This window comes from Macrotis lagotis, chromosome 5 (genome assembly GCF_037893015.1).
Source record: "Macrotis lagotis isolate mMagLag1 chromosome 5, bilby.v1.9.chrom.fasta, whole genome shotgun sequence".
Taxonomy (NCBI): Eukaryota; Metazoa; Chordata; class Mammalia; order Peramelemorphia; family Peramelidae; genus Macrotis; species Macrotis lagotis.
Window position 1 is genome coordinate 11,858,618 of NC_133662.1, and position 21,955 is coordinate 11,880,572.

Genomic DNA, 21,955 nt, shown 5'->3' on the forward strand with positions numbered 1-21,955 from the left:
TTCTTTTCCTTCTTTCTTTTTTTTTAAAGTTTTTGCAAGGTAATAGGGTTAAATGATTTGCCCAAGATCACACAGTTAGGTAATTATTAAGTGTCTAAGGCCGGATTTGAACTCAGGTCCTCCTGACTCCAGGGCCGGTGCTCAATCCACTGTACCACCTAGCTGCCCCCAGTTCCATTGATTTTTTTTGGTTTTTTTTGCAAAGCAGTGGGGTTAAGTGACTTGCCCAAGGCCACACAGCTAGGCAATTATTAAGTGGCTGAGGTCAGCTTTGAACTTAGGTCCTCTTGACTCCAGACCAGTGCTTTGTCCATTATGCCACCTAGCTGCCCTTCCATTGATTTTTAATGTGTTAATAACCAGTTGCTTTTTTCTTACTAATCTTGTTCTTCTATTGTATTATTTATTTATTAATTTGTAAAAACACTCATTGCTGTAATATCTAAAGTGATAAAGAACAAAAAGTTAAAAACATAATATTCAAAGCGACCAACTAGGGGAAGAAAAAATGAAAAAAGAAAAAAGATGAAAACAACTTAATGCAGAACTACTGCCAGGCAATTTAATAAATGAGTTGGTTTCCAAATCAAAGAAAAAAATCAAAATCATTTAAATTAAATGCAAAAATATTATATGTTATTAGTGTACAGACCCTTATAGAACTAAAATAATATGCCTAGTCCTATAATACGGAGATAAAAAGACAAGATTAGATTCCCCTCTTGAAGCATGTACAATCTAGTATATACCTATGAAATGATTGCAGAGGCATAAAAGGGGAAGTTGTATATAGGGAATAATGAGCAGATGCCCTTAAGCTATAACAGTGGGATTATAATACTGCTTTTTTAAAAATAAGAAATGTAACTAGGGAAATGAGAACTTATCTGGTAATTAAGATTTTAAGCCAGGGTCTATGGAAATGCTTTGATCAAACTGGACAGTTTGCCATTACTAAAATGTATGCTGTTCTCTTGTACTTCTTTGATCACAATATCCCACACAACTGGAATCCAACCATTTTCTCTCTGTCCTTAACCTCAGTCCCTGGTAATATCTCAATTCTGAACTAATAAAACTGTTTAAATCTTTTCTTTCTTGCTAGCCCAGTTTAGGTATCATTTTTTTCCCCCATAAAGTATCCCTTGATCCCTGGAAATAGTGGTCTCTCTCTCTCTCGGTCTCGGTCTCTCTCTCTCTCTCTCTCTCTCTCTCTCTCTCTCTCTCTCTCTCTCTCTCTCTCTCCAAGTGTAAGTCCTTAATTATTGAATAGGAATCCCTACTCCCCCCACCCCCCCTCCCCACACAACCAACAAAAACACAAAACCCTATGCTGCTTTTTTTTTGCAAGGCAATGGGATTAAGTGACTTGCCCAAGTTCACACAGCTAAATTAAGTATTAAATATCTGAAGCCAGATTTAAACTCAAGTCCTTCTGACTCTAGGGCTGCTGCTCTATCCACTGTACCACCTAGCTGCCCCACCTCCAAACCCTATGCTTTTAATAAAATAAAACCTTTAGTAGCACAAAAGGAAATTTTCTTCAGAATGCTTAGGTGGAACAGACTTCTCGGGCAGGCATTCTAAATTTTTTTGAGGCACAGACCCTTTCGTCAATCTGGTAAAGCTTATGGAACCCTTCTTGGAATCAAGTTTTTAAATGCATAAAACAGAATTACAAAAGAAACCAATTGTAGTGGAATATAGTTTTCTACATGTTAAAAAAAAAAAACTTGAGAAATTCACAAATCCCAGATTAAGAACTACAAGGCCTATAGTCACCTTCCCAAAGCAGTCTGCTGCTTTACCTAAAATTACTTCAGTGACAATAATTGTCTAAGTCACTATGGGTGTATCTATATATGTGTATACACATGCATATACTACATATATATTCATGAGCTGGTGGTGGTTGCTCCTAGATGAATTCTGCACCTAGTACTTTACAAAGTCCAATTTCATATATGGGGAGGCAAAGCCTCCATGCTAATTTAGCAAAAGTGTGGAAAATTTTCTAAAGCAGCAAATCCTAGGCTAATCAAAACCTTCAAGAATCATTCCAATTCCCTTTGTTTACAACAAGATGTTCAACTTTACTCTGCAAGAGGAACCCTGATGTCCTGGGTATCAAATATCTCTATTTAGTTCTGAAGCTTTCTATAGGCCTTTTGGTATCTCCTAGGGACCTCTTAAGTTACAGGGCATCTCTGTGGTTTAGAAGGTAACATAAGCCCTAAAAAAGCAAAGAGATGATGTGAACAATTAAAGGTAGTAAAGACCCTCACTAATGTGGGAATCAATGAGAGTAACAGTAAGGTTCTGGAATTAGTCCCATAAATATGAGCACCATCATAGCAAATTCTTTTAAAATAAGAAAACAGACAATAAAATTAAACAAATATTTAGGCAGGGAAAGACAAACTAGTTGGGTCATCATTTTTAATTTGTTCATTCTAGTAATGTTCACTAATTGAAAATGCCTAACTGAACAGAAGAGATTGTATTTTTCTTTTCATATTTTCTATAAGGATATAACTTACTTGCAGGGCAGTTTGGTTTTGTCTGACACCATAGTCCACTGCTGTTGATTGGTAGAAACTTCAATGTAGTAGCTGTAGCTTCGATCATCACAGTCCCAAAGTAATAACCTGAACAGAGAGGAGAGTAGAGGACATTATCAGAATAGACAAAAAATTGGAGATTTGTATGAACTGAGGCAGAGTGAAGAAAGCAGAACTATGAGAACAATACACACAACTACAACAATGTAACTTTAAAAAAGTAACCAAATACTAAAAGACCTCAAAAAATCATATATAATTAATAGTTGATAAAATATATACTTCTTTCCTTTCCATAGAGAAATGGTAGATTATAGGTGCAGCATGTTCTGTAGGCTTCTAGAAATGGTCATTTTTTGTCTACTTTTTTTTAGCTTTTTTTTTAATTATAAAGAAGGGATCTAAGGTAGGGGTAAGGGTTACTGGGAAATGACTGAGATATAAAAACATGAAGCATCAATAACACTTTAAAAAAAATAGAGAAAATCAGGGAGATGTTCATGAAACAAGAGACTTCCTCATCTGGTTGTGCTTCTGGAGGTTTTAGTCATGGAGGACAGCCGTATTTACAGAGACCCATTCTTCCCTATAATATTATCAGGATAAGATACCTAGAGAATAAATAGCCAGGTAAAAGGAAGGGATGTCTCCTCCAAAAAAAAAAAAGAAGAAAGAGGGAATATAGATGGTTAAATGTGATAAAATGGGTTTCATCAGTAACTATTAACCCTACAATAATCCACTGAGGCAAAAGTGATATTCCAAGAACAGATGGCAAAGAAGATCAGTGGGAATGCTTTATTTTCTGCTGTTCCACAGTTCTGTTTTCTGAATCTCTCATCTCTAGGTGGTAAGCCAGCTGAATATGAGTATGAAATTGGACCTGACTTACCCCTATGATTCATTTTTTTTTTTAGGTTTTTGCAAGGCAAATGGGGTTAAGTGGCTTGCCCAAGGCCACACAACTAGGTAATTATTAAGTGTCTGAGACCAGATTTGAATCCAGGTACTCCTGACTCCAGGGCCAGTGCTTTATCCATTGTGCCACCTAGCCGCCCACCCCTATGATTCTTAGGCATTCATTCCAAATACCCAGGATGGAAAATTTAAATAATCCTAAGAGATAAAAGAAATCCCCAAAAACAAAACCCACCAAGGCTAAAAACTAAAAGCAAACAAACCAAAAAACCACCAATGGTGATCATCACAGGCTTTTGCCCTCTATTTGTGACATTTAGTATAATTTTACCATGAACTTCCCAACTCTTCTTCATCCATAAAGTTTTTTTTTCTTTTGCCAGGCAATAGGGTTGAGTGACTTGCCCAAAGTCACACAGTTAGCTAAGTATTATATATGTCTGAAGCCGAATTTGAACTCAGGACCTCTGACTCTAGGGCTGGTGCTCTATCCACTGCATCACCTAGCTGCCCCCATCCATAAAGTTTTACCTAAACTTGAGTCTTGGGAAAGTCTTAATACATGGTCCCAAAGACAGTGTCTCTGGTTTAAAAGAACAAAAACATCAAAACAAGTACTGCTTATCTGGAAGCTGAGTATACAAAAATTTTGACTTTTGATATTGCTCCACAGATAGGAGCAATTCAGGGTGAGACCAATAATCTAATCTATTTAAACCACTGTTTTGGATCTGTCATTTGCAAGAGCAAATTCAAAGGCAAGGTGGTTCTTGACATCACTCTTATCATGTTTTCCCTTAATAGCCATTATGGATCTATAATGGAAAGGGAACTGTCCAACGGTCAGACGATTTCAGTTCTATTTTTTTTAGTCCTGTTTATGCCTCTCAATAGTGACTTGAATTTGGATGGCAAATCAATTTCTTTCTCTGGTCAGTTTATTAGGCCCACTATCTTCCACTCTCTTATTGAAGTCTTTCCAAGTTCATGTTTGTTTTTCCATGGCACTAACCATTTCAATCTCTGCCATCCCTTCTGCTTCTAGTCTTTCCCAATATCACATTCTCAACAAATGCTTGTTCATCTTGAATTCACAGCCCCTTTGGATATATCATTCTGCTTCAGCAGCTGGAGTTATCAGGGAATTTTCTGTTATTGAACTTAAATCTATCTCTTCAAAACCTTTACTTGTTTCATTGTTTATGCCCAGTGAGGTCAAACAAAACACATCTAATACCTCCTCTACATAACAATATGCAAACATTTGAAGACAGCCATCAACTCTTTCCTGTATTTTCTCTTCTCCAAGCAAAATATGCCCAGATTTTTCAACCAATTTTCATAAGACATGGACTCAAAGCTCTTCACCCTGCTTGCTCTCTTTTGTTCTGCAAATTATCAATATCCTTTTGAAACCAAGGTCCTCAGAACTTAATGTAACACTGTGATTAAGGTCTGATATGCTTGGAAGCCTTGCCCCTTTTAACACATTCCAAGAAGAAAGTATTTTTTTTGCTTGTTTTGACAAACTGCTGATTAACATTGAGCCTGAAATTCATCAAAACCCCCAGATCTTTTTTCAGAATGACTGCTTTCAGGCCTTCCCGAAGTTATACTTATGAAGTTGATTATTCTTGTATACCCAAATGCAAGACTAGTCTTTAACTTTATTGAATTTCACATTATTTAGATTTGGTTCAAGCTATTTATTGTCAAGATTCTTTTGAATTTCAATTCTGTTATCCAATCTGTTGGCTTTCCCTACCAATTTGACATTATCTGCAAATTTCATAAGTAATTCACTAAACCCTGATAAAGATGCTAAACAACATAGGGTTTTGGAGTATTCCATTGGAGACCTTCTACCATAAAGACATTAAACCTGGAATAACTACTCTATGATTCTGGCCATCCAACTAGTTCTGAATTCATTTGATTAAGTTATATTCACATCATTACTCTCATATATTAGTTTTACAATTATGTCAAAAAAGGAAAAGAGGTTATTCTCTCAATATGTGTTCTTAATAAAGCCAGACCAGCTCTTTGTAATCACCTCTTCGCCTTCCTAGATGCTTACCAACTATCAATTTAAAAATTATGTTCTAGAAATTTTTTTCAGATATAGTATGTCAAACTCATAGTTTGCAGACTATATTCTTTTTTTTTTTTTTGGAAACTTAACCTTTTCCAGGATCATGGCAGCAATTCAGTGAATAAAAGTGCTGGGTGAAGAGCCAGGTAGACTTCAGTTAAAAATCTAGCCTAAGATACTAATGTAACCGTGTGACCCTAGACAAATTACTTAACTTCCATTTGCCTAAAACCAGTAGAGAAGGTAATGGTAAATCACCCTAATTTATTTTTGTCAAGAAAACTCCATATGTGATCACATCAGACATGACTGAAAAACTGAACAACAAAGTATTGTGATACCTCTTCTGTTTTTCTCTATCATTATCACTGTCCTTTCCAGTCCAAGCAAAGTTTTAAATTATACAACTTCTTTCAGAAGCAAAATGGTATGAATTTATGAATTTATTTGACACTTATTTTTAGACTATGAGATGAAGTCAACATGTGTTAGACAGCAGACTGTGGAGTCATGAATACCTGGGTGCAGGTAGCTTCTGGCACATAATGGCTACACATGACCTTGCTTAAGTCACTTAAAAACTTTCACTACGCAATTCTCTGTAACTAGGTCCTCTGAGAAAGAAGGACAAAGAACAACAATAATCTAGACGGTTCTCTATGTATAAAAGAATACTTTGTTTCTTGTCTGTAAATCAATTCTTGCTTCAATATATAACATTTTTCAAACCCAAGGTGATTCAGTATTTTAAAGTTGGGTTAGAACTAGGACAAAAATCTTTTGGCACTTCTTTATCTATTTGAATACTTTTCCCTAAAAGAACTCTAATAAATTAATAAAATACGCTTTTGCCAAACAGAAATCAAATTGTTTTTCATCATGTTGATCGTGTTTCTTAATTGATCAATGAATCTTACTCTTTATTATAGATTATATATTTGTCGCTTTTATCAACTAGGCTGATGTGGGCTTTTAATGAATTCTACTTTGGTAATCTCCTTCTCATCTATCCCCTCTACTCCATTTCTACTGAAACAATCCTAGCTTAGAGTCTTATTACCTTAGCAGGACATTATTAATAGTCACCTAGACTATTGCAATAGTCTCCTCATCTACCCCATCACCACTGTTACCTTTACCTAACCCATCTTTCACATAGCTGATAGATTAATTTTCCTTATATGTAGATCTGATCATGTCCCTCAGCTGGTTAAATTCATTCCATAGTTAATGCCTACTTAAATTAATTTGAAAGTACTTAGCCAGGTACTAAAATTCTTCAGAATTTTCCTCTAACCTACCTAATCAGTTTCTCACACATACTATGTTCTAGCTAAAATGAACTACTCATAACCTGCTAATGAATATATTTTAAGAATAAAAATTCCAAATGTGTGTATCATAATTTAAGGATATCTGCATCTAATAATTCAAAAGTATTATTATTAGGTATTTTATTTGAATGTTTTTAAAGCGTAAAGGTCTCCATAAAACAATTATATACTAGATGAAAGGTCAAAAGGTGAAGCCTCAGTAAAAAGGAAGATGGCACTATAAATGGAAGCGATACAAAGCTGTTTATTGAAGGAATGGTGGGCAGGGTCCAAGTATAGGGTACTGGATATAGGAGTCAGAGAAGTATGGTTTCTATAGGGACTGGGAATCTTTGGAGTCTCCATGGAGGATGTGTTTTTTTTTGGTGGGAGGAATCACCAAGGTGAGATTGGGCATTGTTTATACTTTTTATGGCCATTAGGATTCATGTCCTTAGGAAGGGATAATCAATGGAGCTGTATGAGGCAACAATGAAATTCAGTAGTTTTGCCCTACCAGATCTAAAATTATATTATAAAGCATCAGTCATCAAAACTGTCTGGTACTGGCTAAAAAATAGAGTGGTTGATCAGTGGAATAGTTCAGGTGCAATAGTAGGAAATGATTATAGTAATCAGCTGTTTGATAAACCCAAAGAGTTTTGATAAACTCAAAGAGTTCAGTTTTTGGGATACAAAATGTTGGGAAAATTGGAAGTCAGTATGGCAGAAATTTGGATTGGACCAGCATCTCACACTCTATACCAAGGTAAGATCAAATTGGGTACAGGATTTAGACATAAAAGACAGTATCATAAGCAAACTAGAAGATCAAGCAGAGTTTACCTGTCAGATCTATGGAAAGGGAAACAGCTTATGACCAATGACCAAAGAAAAGATGGAGAACATCATTAAAAACAAACTAGATAATTCTGATTACATTAAATTAAAAAGCTTTTGCACAGACAAATTGTAACCATGATCAAAAGAAATGTGGTAAACTGGGAAACAATTTTTGCAACTAGTATTTCTGATAAAGTATTCATTTCTAAAATATACAGAGAACTGAGTCAAATTTTCAAAAAAAAAAAAAGGCCATTTCCCTAATTGAGAAATGGCCAAAGGATATGCAAAGGCAATTTACAGCTAAGGAAATCAAAGCGATCCATAGTCATATGAAAAACTGCTCCAAATCATTACTTATTAGAGAAATGCAAATTAAAGCATCTCTGAGATACCACCTCACACCTCTCAGACTGGCCAATATGACCAGAAAGGAAAATGATCAATGTTGGAAGGGATGTGGGAAATCTGGGACACTAATACATTGTTTTTTTAAATTTATTTTTTATTAAAGATATTATTTGAGTTTTACAATTTTTCCCCAATCTTGCTCCCCCCCCCCCCAGAAAGCATTCTGTCAGTCTTTACTTTGTTTCCATGTTGTACCTTGATCCAAATTGGGTGTGATGAGAGAGAAATCATATCCTTAAAGAGAAGAGAAGTCTAAGAGGTAACAAGATCAGACAATAAGCTATCTGGTTTTTCCCTAAATTAAAGGGAATAGTCCTTGAACTTTGTTCAAACTCCACAGCTCCTTATCTGGATACAGATGGCACTCTCCTATGCAGACAGCCCAAGATTGTTCCCGATTGTTGCACTGATGGAATGAGCAAGTCCTTCAAGGTTGAACATCACTCCCATGTTGCTTTTAGGCTGTACAGTGTTTTTCTGGTTCTGCTCATCTCACTCAGCATCAGTTCATGCAAATCCCTCCAGGTTTCCCTGAAATCCCATCCCTCCTGGTTTCTAATAGAACAATAGTGTTCCATGACATACATATACCACAGTTTGCTAAGCCATTCCCCAATTGAAGGACATTTACTTGATTTCCAATTCTTTGCCACCACAAACAGGGCTGCTATAAATATTTTTGTTCAAGTAATGTTTTTACCCTTTTTCCTCATCTCTTCAGGGTATAGACCCAGTAGTGGTATTGCTGGGTCAAAGGGTATGCACATTTTTGTTGCCCTTTGGGCATAGTTCCAAATAGCTCTCCAGAAGGGTTGGAAGAGTTCACAGCTCCACCAACAGTGTAATAGTGTCCCAGATTTCCCACATCCCTTCCAACAATGATCATTATCCTTCCTGGTCATACTGGCCAATCTGAGAGGTGTGAGGTGGTACCTCAGAGAAGCTTTGATTTGCATTTCTCTAATAATTAATGATTTAGAGCATTTTTTCATATGGCTATGGATTGCTTTGATCTCCTCATCTGTAAACTGCCTTTGCATATCCTTTGACCATTTGTCAATTGGGGAATGGCTTTTTGTTTTAAAAATATGACTCAGTTCTCTGTATATTTTAGAAATGAGTCCTTTGTCAGAATCATTAGTTGTAAAGATTGTTTCCCAATTTACTACATTTCTTTTGATCTTGGTTACATCACTAATACATTGTTGATGGGGCTGTGAACTCATCCAATCTTTCTGGAGAGCAATTTGGAATTATGCCCAAAGGGCAATAAATTAATATGCCTTTTGATCCAGGAATACCACTACTGGGTCTATACCCTGAAGAGATCAGCAGCCCTGAGCGTGGTGGTAAAGAATTGGAAATTGAATGAATGCCCATCAATGAGGGAATGGCTGAAAAAACTGTGGTATATGTATGTTATGGAACACTACTGTTCTTTCAGAAACTAGGAGGGATGGGAATTCAGGGAAGGACTTGCATGAACTGATGCCGAGCGAGATAAGCAGAACCAGAAAAACATTGTACACCCTAACAGCAACATAGGTTGATGATCAATCTCAATGAACTTCCTCATTCCATCAGTGCAACAATCAGGGACAATTTGGGATATCTACAATGGAGAATATCATCTGTATCCAGAGACAGAATTGTGGAGTTTGAAAAAAGACCAAAGACTATTACCTCCAATTTAAAAAAAGCACCCCTGTTATCTTATTATGTAATTTTACTCTCAACTTATTTTTTTTCTTAAGGATATGATTTCTCTCTCATCACATCATTTAATTTAGATCAATGTATAGCATGGGAACAATGTGAAGATTAACAGACTGCCTTCTGGGGCGGGGGGGGGGGGGGGGAGTGAGACTGGGGGGAAATTGTAAAATTCAAAAATTCAAAACAATGAAACTCAGACCTGGATCTAACACTAGGCACCAAGGTTTTAAAGACAAAACATTCTTTTTCACCACAAAGTTTCAGTTCTTTAGGGGAAAGTAATATGCATATGCATGTTTGTATATACATATATATGTATATACAAACATGCATATGCACTAGCACACTTCCTCCCAAAGCTATTGTTAGTGTATATGTATGCATATACACTAACAATAGCTTTGGGAGGAAGTGTGCTAGTAATTGGGGAGGGGATCAGAAAAGGCTTCAAGATTCACAAGATAAATCCTGAAGAACAGGTAGAAATGAGAGGGAGGGGTCAGCTAAGTGGCACAGTGGAAAGAGCACCTGCCCTGGAGTCGGGAGGACCTGAGTTTAAATCTACCCTCAGACACTTAATATTTAGCTGTGCCACCCAGTGTCTTGCAAAAACAAACAAAATCAAACAACAACAACTACAAAAGAAGTGAGGAAGAAATGCATTCCGGGCAAGGAAGTTAGGTTGTGAACTGCTTTAAGAGTCAACAGAAACTTCTGTCCTGGGGAATTCACTGAATAGGGAGTTGGCAACTTACAAGGAAAGACTTGAAGCAAGGAAACTTCTTAAGAGGTCATTAGAATAATCCAGAAAAAGAGGCGAGATCCTGAACTAAAGTGGTGGCTGTGTGAACAGTGAAAAAGAAATAGAGGTGAGAAACCCAAAATTTGGCAACAGATTGAATACGAATAATGAAGAAGAGTGAGAATTCGAGGACACCATGCTGAAGTTTCCAGCAAGCCATTAAGATTTTTTTTAGTATGCCAACTGGGGCTTGTCTATATTATAACATATATTCCATCATTCTTGTGATCTCATCAGGCCTCGAATATTGTCGGAAATAAAGGTAATGCATCTAGGAGCCTTAAACTTTCCAAAGAGTATCAAGAGAAATAGATTTAGAGCTGGAAGTAACCTTTGAGGTCATTTAGTTCGACTATCATTTTACACAGATAGAGTATGGGCCCTGGAGTCAGGAATACCTGGGTTCAAATCCAGCCTCAGACACTTAATAATTACCTAGCCTTGGGCAAGCCACTTAACCCCATTTGCCTTGCAAATAAACTGTAGACTATCATTTTACAGATGAGGAAATTGAGACCCAGAAAGCTTAAGTGACTTGCCCAAGGTTACAAAGTTGGAAATGATTTGAATCAAGTTATAACTAGCACTTTTTTTCATTGCTCCCATAGTCTCAAAGTCTATTAGCAAACCTTGTGAGACTAAAATTGATAAAAGGGACTCTTTCTTGGTATTTTTAAATTTAGATCTGCATTCATGCTATAGGAGTCACATACCTCCTCAAAAATAAAAACAGAATAGAGTTGACTAAATTTTAGGTCGATGCCATTTAATAGAGTACAACTTAAGAAAATTAAAAGAAAAAATTTTCTCCCAGTGTGGGAAATTTTGTTCTATTAAGAGATAACTGACAAAACACACAAGCAACTTCCTTCACTCCTCTCCCTGCCAGGAAAATCTATTCCTTTATCTCTTACACCTACAATATGATGCTGAAGCAGTTGTGCCTTCTTAAATGGATGGAATTGTTTCCTCAGAGTTTAATCTGCAAAAACATCCCCCTCAAACCCTAAAAAACTAACTAGCTCTTCTTCCTTGGCCTTCTCTGAACTTGACTGGATATGGTATAAATGACAATGCAAGAATACTTAAACACCATACATATACAAACACAAACTGAAACTCTCTTCTAGTGAAACTGAATAAAAGGTGCTAGTTGGCTAAGAGATTAAGGTCCAGTCCATGTTGGACTGCTGCCTCAATCCATACAATGAGCAATATGTAAAATGACCACTGATATTAATTTTTTTTTCTTTTTTTCCTTTGTTATCATTTTAGATTTTCCTTTAGAAGCAGTGAAGTGTAGGTTTTTAAAAATTGATTAGCAGATGTGATTTTGCTTACATCTTACATAAATGCTCTGGCTGGCTGCATACCATTGATTACCAGGGGTTCAGTTTACAGCAACTAATTGCTCTCCTTGCTGTTGTTTTGATATAAAATTCAATAGCAAATATGTTTTCAAAACTCCTGTCTTCGTTGCTTGAGTTAGAAGTGACTGGAGGCAAACCCAGTGGACTGAATTTTCCCTCCTTTAAAATAATTGCTCTCTCATCAGTCTGTGAAGAAAGTTTCCAAACTGTAGCATTCTAATTGGAAAGCCTGCATTATGCATGCAATGACAAACTATGTTGTGCTGAATGGGATTTTTTTATCCTTTTCTTAAGGGATTAACTCAGTGCCAGATTTTGAACAACTACTGTTTCACCACTGAATTGGCATTTTTTTTTCAAGAACAAAAACAAATGCATTCCACTAAGTCTCTGGACTTAAGTTAGTTTGTTGAAACCTCTGTGGGTGAGCTGAAGGTATAACTGACTTTGCTGTTAATGACCTTTACAATGACTGATTATCAACAAAGAATGTTGGATTTATGCTTATGACCTACAGCAATCTTCTATTAAATTCAGCAGGACCATTTTTAACTTCAGTTAAATCACTATAAACCTTTGACCCCAAGCTTCCATAAAATATTTATTGATGAAGCTCCTCAAAACTTTTAAATTTCATTTCCTGTTTTATTAGAATGTAAGATCCTTGAGGATTAGGGATTGTTTTATTGATTTTATCTGTATCCCCAGTTCCTATGTGTAATGATTGACATATACTTGATGATTGGCTGACCAAAGTATAAAGGGCCTCATTTCTTTATGGATTTTTCCCCTGCACTTTAAATTACTCCTACATTTCTATTAAAATTCTAGACATGTTTCAAAATCTACCTCAAATTGTACCATATCTATTAAGGTTTCCTTGGTCTTTTCTGAATTTATTCAATTAAATTCAACAAATAATTAAATGCTTGCTATGTGTAGAGTATTGCATATTAAGAGACACAAAAATAAAAATGAAACAATCTATACCCGTAAGGAGCTTACACATGTTTGTATGACCCAATATGGACAAAGATTAATAAAGTAAATGTGGACTAATACAAAATAATTTAAAGAGAAAATAGCATAGCCTCCTTTAGGAGAGGACTCTGAGCTGCTATATAAGTCAGAAGTGAGGAACATGAAGGAACACCTATAAAAAGGTATGAAAGTGGGAAAATACAAAGGTCATATTTTGACAAATCAGTTTGGATGATGGTCACGTTAAGAGGGGGGGAAAATACAGTAACATTTAAACTGAGCTGAAGGCTATCCCCCATGCAGGGGATGCTTTCCTCCCTCTTCAAATGCCTGGTTTTCCAGTTAAGTACCATGTGATACCAGCTGAGGCAAGAGGTCTTTTCTGATCTCTCTCCCCCCACCCCACCCCATGCAAATGCCTTTCTTTCTAAGGTTACTTATGTGTTTTGTATAAACTGATCTAATCTGTGCACATGTTGTCTCCCTCAAGATACAACTTGTTTTGCTTTGGTTTCCTTTCTCCTAGATCTGGGCTTCATGCCTGGTACAAAACAGGTGCTCACATGTGTTGGGCAGGGCTTGGTCTGGGGGAGCATCAGGAGCTGTAGACATGACTCCCCCAACACATGGCCCCTTCTTCCTCCACCATCATCTCTCATTGTCCTGTTACCATACCGAAGGCATTCTGCTTTTCACTATGGCACTTGTTTTGTTCTCTGTACAAGACAGAAGATCCTTCAGGGAAGGTGCCTCTACCTACTCATCCAACTGGTACCACAGTATCCAGAGAGATGCCTTCAATCTTAGTGTTGGATAATGAAAAAATATCCGATTGGAGAAGTAAGCCGTAACTAGATGGCCCAGAGCCAGGGAGTTCTGAGACAGCAGTGTTTACTGAACCCCTCTTGGGAGATGGATGCTGTGCTGTGTTTGCAAAATGATGCCACTTCTCCAAGGAGCTGATGTTCCTTTGGGACAGGGTGAAGACCGAATATATGCATAGAAATACAAGGTCATTTTTTGGGAGGAAGGCATTAACTTTGGGGATTGGGAGGGAAGACCTAGAAAATGCCTGGGAGGAGGCGACATTTGTCCTGAAAGTTGCAGAAAACCAGGGAATCTAAGGTGGTGAGGATCACAGAGAAAGGCTGGAAAAGTAGGGTGGAGCCAGTTTGTGAAGAGCATAGGAAATGCCAAAATACTATAAATCTATTTAATGTCTTTCTTGAATAGATGGGAGGCATCTTTTAGTTTTATTACTACGGCAGTTTTGAAGCAGGGAAAAACAGAGATATGTCAGGAAAAAAACCCCATAATAATTGGGACTGTCCAATAGTTAAATGAGCTGCCTCAGGAAGTGGTGAGTTTCCCCTCCTCAGAAATTTTCAAGGAAACAAACCACTTGTCAGGCTTATAAAGTAGGGATTCCTTTGGAGTATGGGTTGGATTAGATAGTTGCTGAAATCCCTTCCAATTCTCAATTTTTTTTATTTTTTATTTTTTAGGTTTTGCAAGTCAAATGGGGTTAAGTGGCTTGCCCAAGGCCACACAACTAGGTAATCATCAAGTGTCTGAGACCGGATTTGAACCCAGGTACTCCTGACTCCAGGGCTGGGGCTTTATCCACTGTGCCACCTAGCTGCCCCCCCAATTCTCAAATTTTGTAAGAACTTTGTAATAGGGGGCCTCTAGGGAAAAAAATCCTTAGGGAAAAAATTGCAAAATTCAAAATAAATAAATGATTTAAAAAAAAGAATAAAAAAATAAGATCTATTCCTCAATTGATAAATGATCAAAAGATATGAAAGAAGTACTAACTCACTATTTATTGTAGAAATGCAAATTAAAAACAATTCTGAGATACTAACTTACATCTTTTGGATAGGCTAATAGTGCAGAAAGAGAAAATGACAAATGTTGGAAGGGATGTACAAAAATCAAGACATTGATGGATGCACTGTTGGAGGAGTTGTGAAATGATTCAACAATTCTATAGAACAATTTGGAACTATGCCAAAAGAGCTTTAAAACCATGTCTACCTTTTGACCTAAAACTACTACTATCAGTTCTATACTCCAGAAGAGATGAAGAACAGAAAGGAAAAGGTCCTATATTTATAAGGATATTTATAGCAGCTATTTCCTGGTGGCAAGGAACTGGAAATTGAGGGGATGCCCATCAAGTGGGAATGACTGAACAAATTGTGGTATGTGATTTTGATGGAATACTAAAAGAAATGCTGAACAGGAATGCTCTCAGTAAAACCTGGAAAGGCTTACATGAGAAGATGCAATGGGAAATATACTATTTACAAAGTAAGAGCTATATTTTAGGATGATCAGTTGTGAATGACTTGCCTTTTTCTCAGCAATGATTGTGATTCAAGACAACTCTGAAGGACTTATGATAAAGAATAGATAGTGTCTAAATACAGATTGAAGCATAAATTTTTTCATTTTTTTCTTGAGGCTTTTTTTTGACAGGGGTTACATTTGTTTTTCCAACTTTACTATTATGTTAACATTTTGCATGGTTACACATTTTTAATCCATATCAAATAACTTGCTTTCTCAATGAGGGAGAGTGGAATGGGAAGAAGAGAGAAGTTGTAGCTCCAAGTTTTTGGCTTTTTTTTTAGGTTTTTGCAAGGCAAACAGGGTTAAGTGGCTCGCCCAAGGCCACACAGCTAAGTAATTATTAAGTTTCTGAGGCCAGATTTGAACAAGGTACTCCTGACTCCAGGACCGGGTGCTCTATCCACTACACCACCTAGCCACCTGGTAACTCCAAGTTTTAAAAATGAATGTTAAAGCTTTTTTTTTTAAGCATGTAACTGGGCAAACATACAATAAAGTATGTAAAAAAATTTAAAATAATAAAAAATGTATTTTAGTTGGCTAATAGAAAATGGGAAAAGGAGGCATTTCCTATCTTTTGACTTCAGTATTACTAGACTCTTAGAAACTGAACGAACCAGTGACCCTTTCAAGACATAATCCCACAATTTAGGAATAGAATAAATATCCCTGGAAAGTCACAATTATGAATAGTCTATTAAGATAAAATGCTATGACCCACAAAGAGAATGAAATAGCCTACCTAATATGACATACAATAATTGATGATTCAAAAAATTCAGTTTTGTGACTTTCAAGTGCATAAAGTTTGTTCTTTAATTAAAGGAACAAACATCTACCCAGCAATCTGTTATGCCTTATTAACTCATTTTAGGAAACCATTTCTCACACAGTACAAAAATAAACTTTAGCCCTGTCTGTTACTGGGTTATCATGAATTTCAAATAAGTTGAGTCTAAATGGAATTTTGTTTTAAGTTTAAGTGGACAAATACCTTCTGCCTGAATCACCCGTTTTCTCTATTTCTCAAGTTGGATTCTGACCTCAAAAATATCAGGACCCATTTAAATGATCCAGTTATAGTCTTAAAATTTAACAAAAGAGCCTCATTATGCTGCAGACTTTTTGAGCAATGACACACTAAGCTATGCTTACCTTTACAGATCTTTCACTGAGTGCTTAAATTTGGTATCATCAATTCCCTTCTTTACAGCAAGGCCATCTTTCTTGCTTTCATCAACACCTCTTTATCTAAGCTGATGTTGGCCTGATTCAGCTCTGAAGTGTCATCCAAATTTTTGGATGAGGATATAGCAACCTGGCTTTAGGCAGATGATGTATCCCTCATCACCTGTAGGCACACACACACACACACACACAAACACACCACACTTTCCCCTGGTTCCTTTCTACAGTTTCTCTAAGGTCCAGTTCCTGGGAGACCAGGCTAATCATGTTAAAAGGGCAAAGAATATGTGTTTCTTTTTAATGGGGGAATATAACAAACAAATATGTTGTTTCTAATTATGTAAAATTAAAAATGGAAATAGAATGAAGTGTATAAATATTGTAAAGAGCTCTCTAATCTCCAAGTTTAGTCTAGGAATTATACTTAATAGATTTTTACTCAAGATGTCTAGTTTTTAAAACATCCAATAGCTTTCTGAATATAGCAAAATAAAAGTTGTTGCTGGCATCATCATTAATCATCATCATCATCTCATATTCAGGGGTCAGAGGGAACAAACTGTCTTGGCTTCCTTCTCTTTCTTAATCACTCTTCATGCTAAAAAGGCATGGTTCACATAGCATTTTATTATTAGCAGCCTGCTCCCCCTGTTAAGCACTCCTTTGCTTTTGTCACAAAGGTTCTATCTGAAGAATGTAACCTCAACCTTCTCTTTACCAGTATTCTTCCTGCCCCATAACTCATTATAGGTTTCCAGTTATTTCTTTTCTCAGTGTCATGAATTAAATACTAATGGAGCTTAGCAATGATTTTTCCTTCCCAGTCAACTCCTCTTCCTTTCCCTAGTTTCCATGGTCCATTTCTGACTCTTATGCATTTTTACTTCTTTTCAGATAGTCTATCCATTCACAAAACTTCATTTTGTGATCAACAACATCTCTTAAGTCAAATTATATTAACCTTTACCAGAAAAATTTGTTTTGTAGTCATTATTACAATGGCACTTGGTACTTGAAAACTCTAATCTCCTCTTCTTTATTGCCTATATTAAAAGAAGAAGATAGAGTCTAAGAGAAGAAGGCAAAGGAAGAATTGAGGGAGAATCAGATTAAAAGAGGGAGGGGAAAGGAAAATACAGGAAAAGTGGAAAAAAGAGAATAAGAGAAATAGAAAGAAAGATGGGAGAGCAAAAAAGGGCATGTTTCACATGGTGCAGTTATATGTCATTACTGGCTAGAGTTTGGAACTCTATAATCAACTCCCTTGTAATTCCTCAGGATCCTAACTCTGATATTGCCATCCCTCATCCCTGATGACTATTGCAAGCCCTTCACTTTTCCCCACCAATTCTCTGACCACCCATTAATACATGAACAGACACATAGAACTTACAAAAGCTTTAAGTATCAAGGACTAAAGAAATTTAATAAGCTCCATGTTTCTTTCTCTCCCACTGGGTAGTATTTTCAAAGAAATCTTGTCTGTGGGAGATGCAGAATTTAGCTACCAGGCACTTCTGTATTTTCTCAACCTGGAGAAAACAGGGTGGGGACTTCTCATTTGTAAAGTTATAGGCAAAAGATAAGTTACCAAATAGCCATCTATCTCCTTACTCTCTCAATAATTTCTGTTATTCTTTGTGATGACTTCATTATTATGAGTACCCCTTGTATCAGTACAGATCACAATCAATCTGAGCATTCTAATACTGGATGACTCTTGTCATCATGGGCCTGGTAAGTGCTGGAGAAACAAAGGAAGGCCAAAGACAGTCCTGTCCTCAAGGAGCTCATGGTCTATTGGGGGAGACAACATGCAAACCCCTATATAAAGATGGAGGCACTAGAATTCAGAGGAATCAGAAGAGATTTCTTTATTTTTTTGCAAGGCAATGGGGTTAAGTGACTTGCCCAAGGTCACACATTAAGTGTCTGAGGCAGGATTTGAACTCAGGTCCTCCTGACTCCAGGGTCAGTGCTCTATCTACTAAGCCATCTAGTTGCCCCCAGAAGAGATTTCTTGTAGGAGAAGTTTTATTTGGGATTTGAAGAAAGCTAGTGGAACTGAGGAAAGAGCGTGCTATAGGCATGGAGAACAACCAGTGAAAATGTCCTCCTATGATTTCTCCATAGGGCATCCACCGAAGTGAGTAAGGCTATTCTTGAAGACTCTTGATATTTCATAGAAAAATAAAAAGAAGCATGCAAACCACTGACTGGCCTTTGCTCTTGATACATGACCAGTCAATACCCATTTCTGGTAATACATCTCTCTTTATGATATCCTTAATTAGTTTCTCCACTGGTAATATGCTGGAGACTACCCACTTAAACCAAGTGCTTCTTCAGTGACTTCCATGATCCACATCTAAATAGCATCAATGGAAGCAGGGAATTGTATTTTTTTATTTTTTTTTAAAGGGTTTTCCTTTTAAGCTTGAGATCATTTAAAATAGTTCAATTTCTCAAAGACAAGCCAACTCATTTCTTTCATCACCCCATTTAATTCTGGGCCCAGTAGATTGTCTATTCAAGTGTCAATTAAAGATCTATGCAAGGATAGGCTAGTTCTGCAAACTATTCATCAAACTCTATGCCACTGGACAAAAAAGTTTTCTTCATGCAATCTTTCCAGAATGGATAGACTAAACTCTTGCAATGATGATTCTTATTTAGGAGGTGGTATGATATTTTGAGGCTTGGTGCAATCAGTACAATGTCATTTACAAAGAGGAGCATCTGAAGGCATTTATTATCTTAAAGGAATATGCTTTGATTTGACATTATGTAAGATAACCTCCATAATAATAGCCAACATCTTTATGTCTCACTTGAAATTAATAACCAGAGGGTCAAACAAAGTTTTATTTGTGCTATTATTTTCTTTTTTTTTTCTATACAGATTTTGGGTTTTTGAGTTTCACAATTTTTACCCTATTCTTGCTTACCCCCCATAGAAGATAGTCTGTTAGTCTTTACATTGTTTCCATGGTATACATTGATCTAAACTGAATGTGATGAGAGAGAAATCATATCTTTAAAGAAGAAAAACAAAGTATAAGAAATACGCTATTACATTTTTCAAGGAATCTTTTATGATTTTGATGTATGTTTGAGAGATACTTATTTGGTCTCTATATTATAAAAATTGATTTATATTGCTTAAAATTTTATGTGAAATGATCATATTTTGTGTTTACAATTTTCTTTCCATCAATTATCACAATTTTCATCATTAATAATTTATTTAAATAAACTGCATAGTTATTTTAAATGCATATCAGAGTTTTTCTCATTTTAATTTTTCAGTTTTGTACTTATTTTTTATCTTTGCGCAAAAAAAGTTGGTGGTCTAACTGTATAAAAAGTTGATTTATTAAGTGTCTGAGATTGGATTTGAACTCAGGTATTCCTGACTCCAGAGTCTGTGCTCTATCCATTGCACCGCCTAGTGGCCCTGAATGATTACCATGTTGAAAAATATTCCGTTTAAATGTAATCAATTTCACTTTTTTGTGTTATTATGGTGCTTATATCTAGTGTCTTTCCAATTTCTTTCACAAAAAAGTATTCACATATGGAAAGTTTCTGTATGATCTAAGACTTATTTACAAATCTTTACTTTCTCTCATTTTTTAATCCAGAACTAAGTTTTCCAACATATTCTTTGCTTTCTTTACCTATTCCCACCTTTGCAAAGAAAGCACTGAATATGAAAGTATATTCCTGACTTAATTTAAGGGTCTAATTAAATTCTTTGTAAAATTTTTCTACTTCACTTTCCACAACAGGTATTGAAACATAAGCTATAATTGTTTTCATGGTGGTCTTTCAAGGAAAATATAAAATAAGCAAATATTCCATGAAATTACATTTCTTCTTGCCCTTGGGTCAAGAGAAATTCAATTTTCTCAACTCATTCTTTTTTTTCAAACTGTTCTAGGGCAAACTTATAAACCATCTGTCCATTTAGTTCAACTTTTTCCTTTTGATTTCACTTACAAAAAATATAGTTATGATTTATTTGTTATGGAGGCAGCTAAGTGGTATAGTAGATAAAGTATTAGTCTTGAAGTCAGGAAGACCTGGATAGCAAATTCAGCCCGAGACATTTGCTACTTGCTAGTTGTGTGATCTTGGCCAAGTCACTTAGTCCCATTGACTTGCAAAAAGTAAAAAGAAGAAAAATAGATTCAATTCTTCCTGTAGCATGCCCAAACATGATCATTAGACAAAAAAAAAATCTCACATTTTGAGTACCAACAGCTAAATTAAGTTTATAGTTTGCCTAAAAACTATGTGTTCCTTAGTTCTAGGGCCTGAAGGGCCCCTGACAAGAAGTAATGTCCTCCCCACATATCCAACACTCAACATTCCTGATACCCTTTTCCCTTCTTAACTGGTCGCTGAACTCCCATGGTCATTAGAACCAATGAATCCAGAATCCCCTCTTCATTTTGTCCCTAATATGATCTCCCCTCCTCTCTTCCCACTGGCAGCAGACCCCTTAAGAAGCAACTTAAGCCATCCTAGTCTTTGCCACCTGTACCTGTAAGTACCCTTACAACTTCTGGGTCTTTCCATTTGGCCTACAGTTAAACTTTCCTAAATGTGCTTTTTCCCCAGTGAGTTTTTTGAAACTAAAGACTTATTTTCCTATATGCATTTCCTGATACCTACAGCACCATGCTTGGCCCATAGTAAGTATTTAATAAATATTTTTTCATTCATTTCATTATTCATTAGCATTTTATGCCCACTTCTTCAGCATCCTGACATAAGCACAGAAACAGAAGGAGGCTTTAGTAGGCCATAAAATGTTAGAGCTCAGTGACCTTAAGGTAATCCAGTTAAACCTTTTTGAGAAATGGAGGTAGAAAAGAGACTTAAACTGACCTCTAGTCCAGTCTAAATATTCTAATTTCTCAGCAGTTATCAGTATCAATCATTTATGCCATTCAGCTCTGATATAACTCTTTTAGTTTTGGTCTACCTCAGGTTACTTTCATTTTTTAATCCAGATCTAAGTTTTCTAACATATTCTTTGCTTTCTTTACCTATTCCCACCTTTGCAAAGAAAGCACTGAATATGAAAGTATATTCCTGACTTAATTTTAAGGGTCTAATTAAATTCTTTGTAAAATTTCTTTAATTTTATTAATTTTAATTTAATTTAATTTCTTTAATTTCTGGCATTTGAATTTACATTGTTACTCTATGTAATGTGAAAATCTTAACATTTATCAGTTCCTTAATTCCTCTCCTTTTAAATGCCTCTCAAAATTAATTTCTAACATGAAGTTTTCTAGGAAGGTTTCTATATCACAATATCTTTATTCCAAGGTAGAAAAATAAAAACATATTAAATTTCAAGTGCTATAAAATTTAACTGCCCAGAT

The 21,955-nt window shown here is 36.0% G+C and overlaps 1 protein-coding gene across 3 annotated transcripts in view; it reads right to left on the reverse strand.

Annotated features, from left to right (window-relative positions):
- Window positions 1-21,955, reverse strand: part of BTBD9 (BTB domain containing 9) — a 502,020-nt gene that overhangs the window by 104,648 nt on the left and 375,417 nt on the right. For all 3 annotated transcript variants that reach the window (XM_074236844.1, XM_074236845.1, XM_074236843.1), the window contains one exon: window positions 2,541-2,648. In XM_074236844.1, the coding sequence (XP_074092945.1) occupies window positions 2,541-2,648 (108 nt within the window). The remainder of the gene's footprint in view (window positions 1-2,540; window positions 2,649-21,955) is intronic.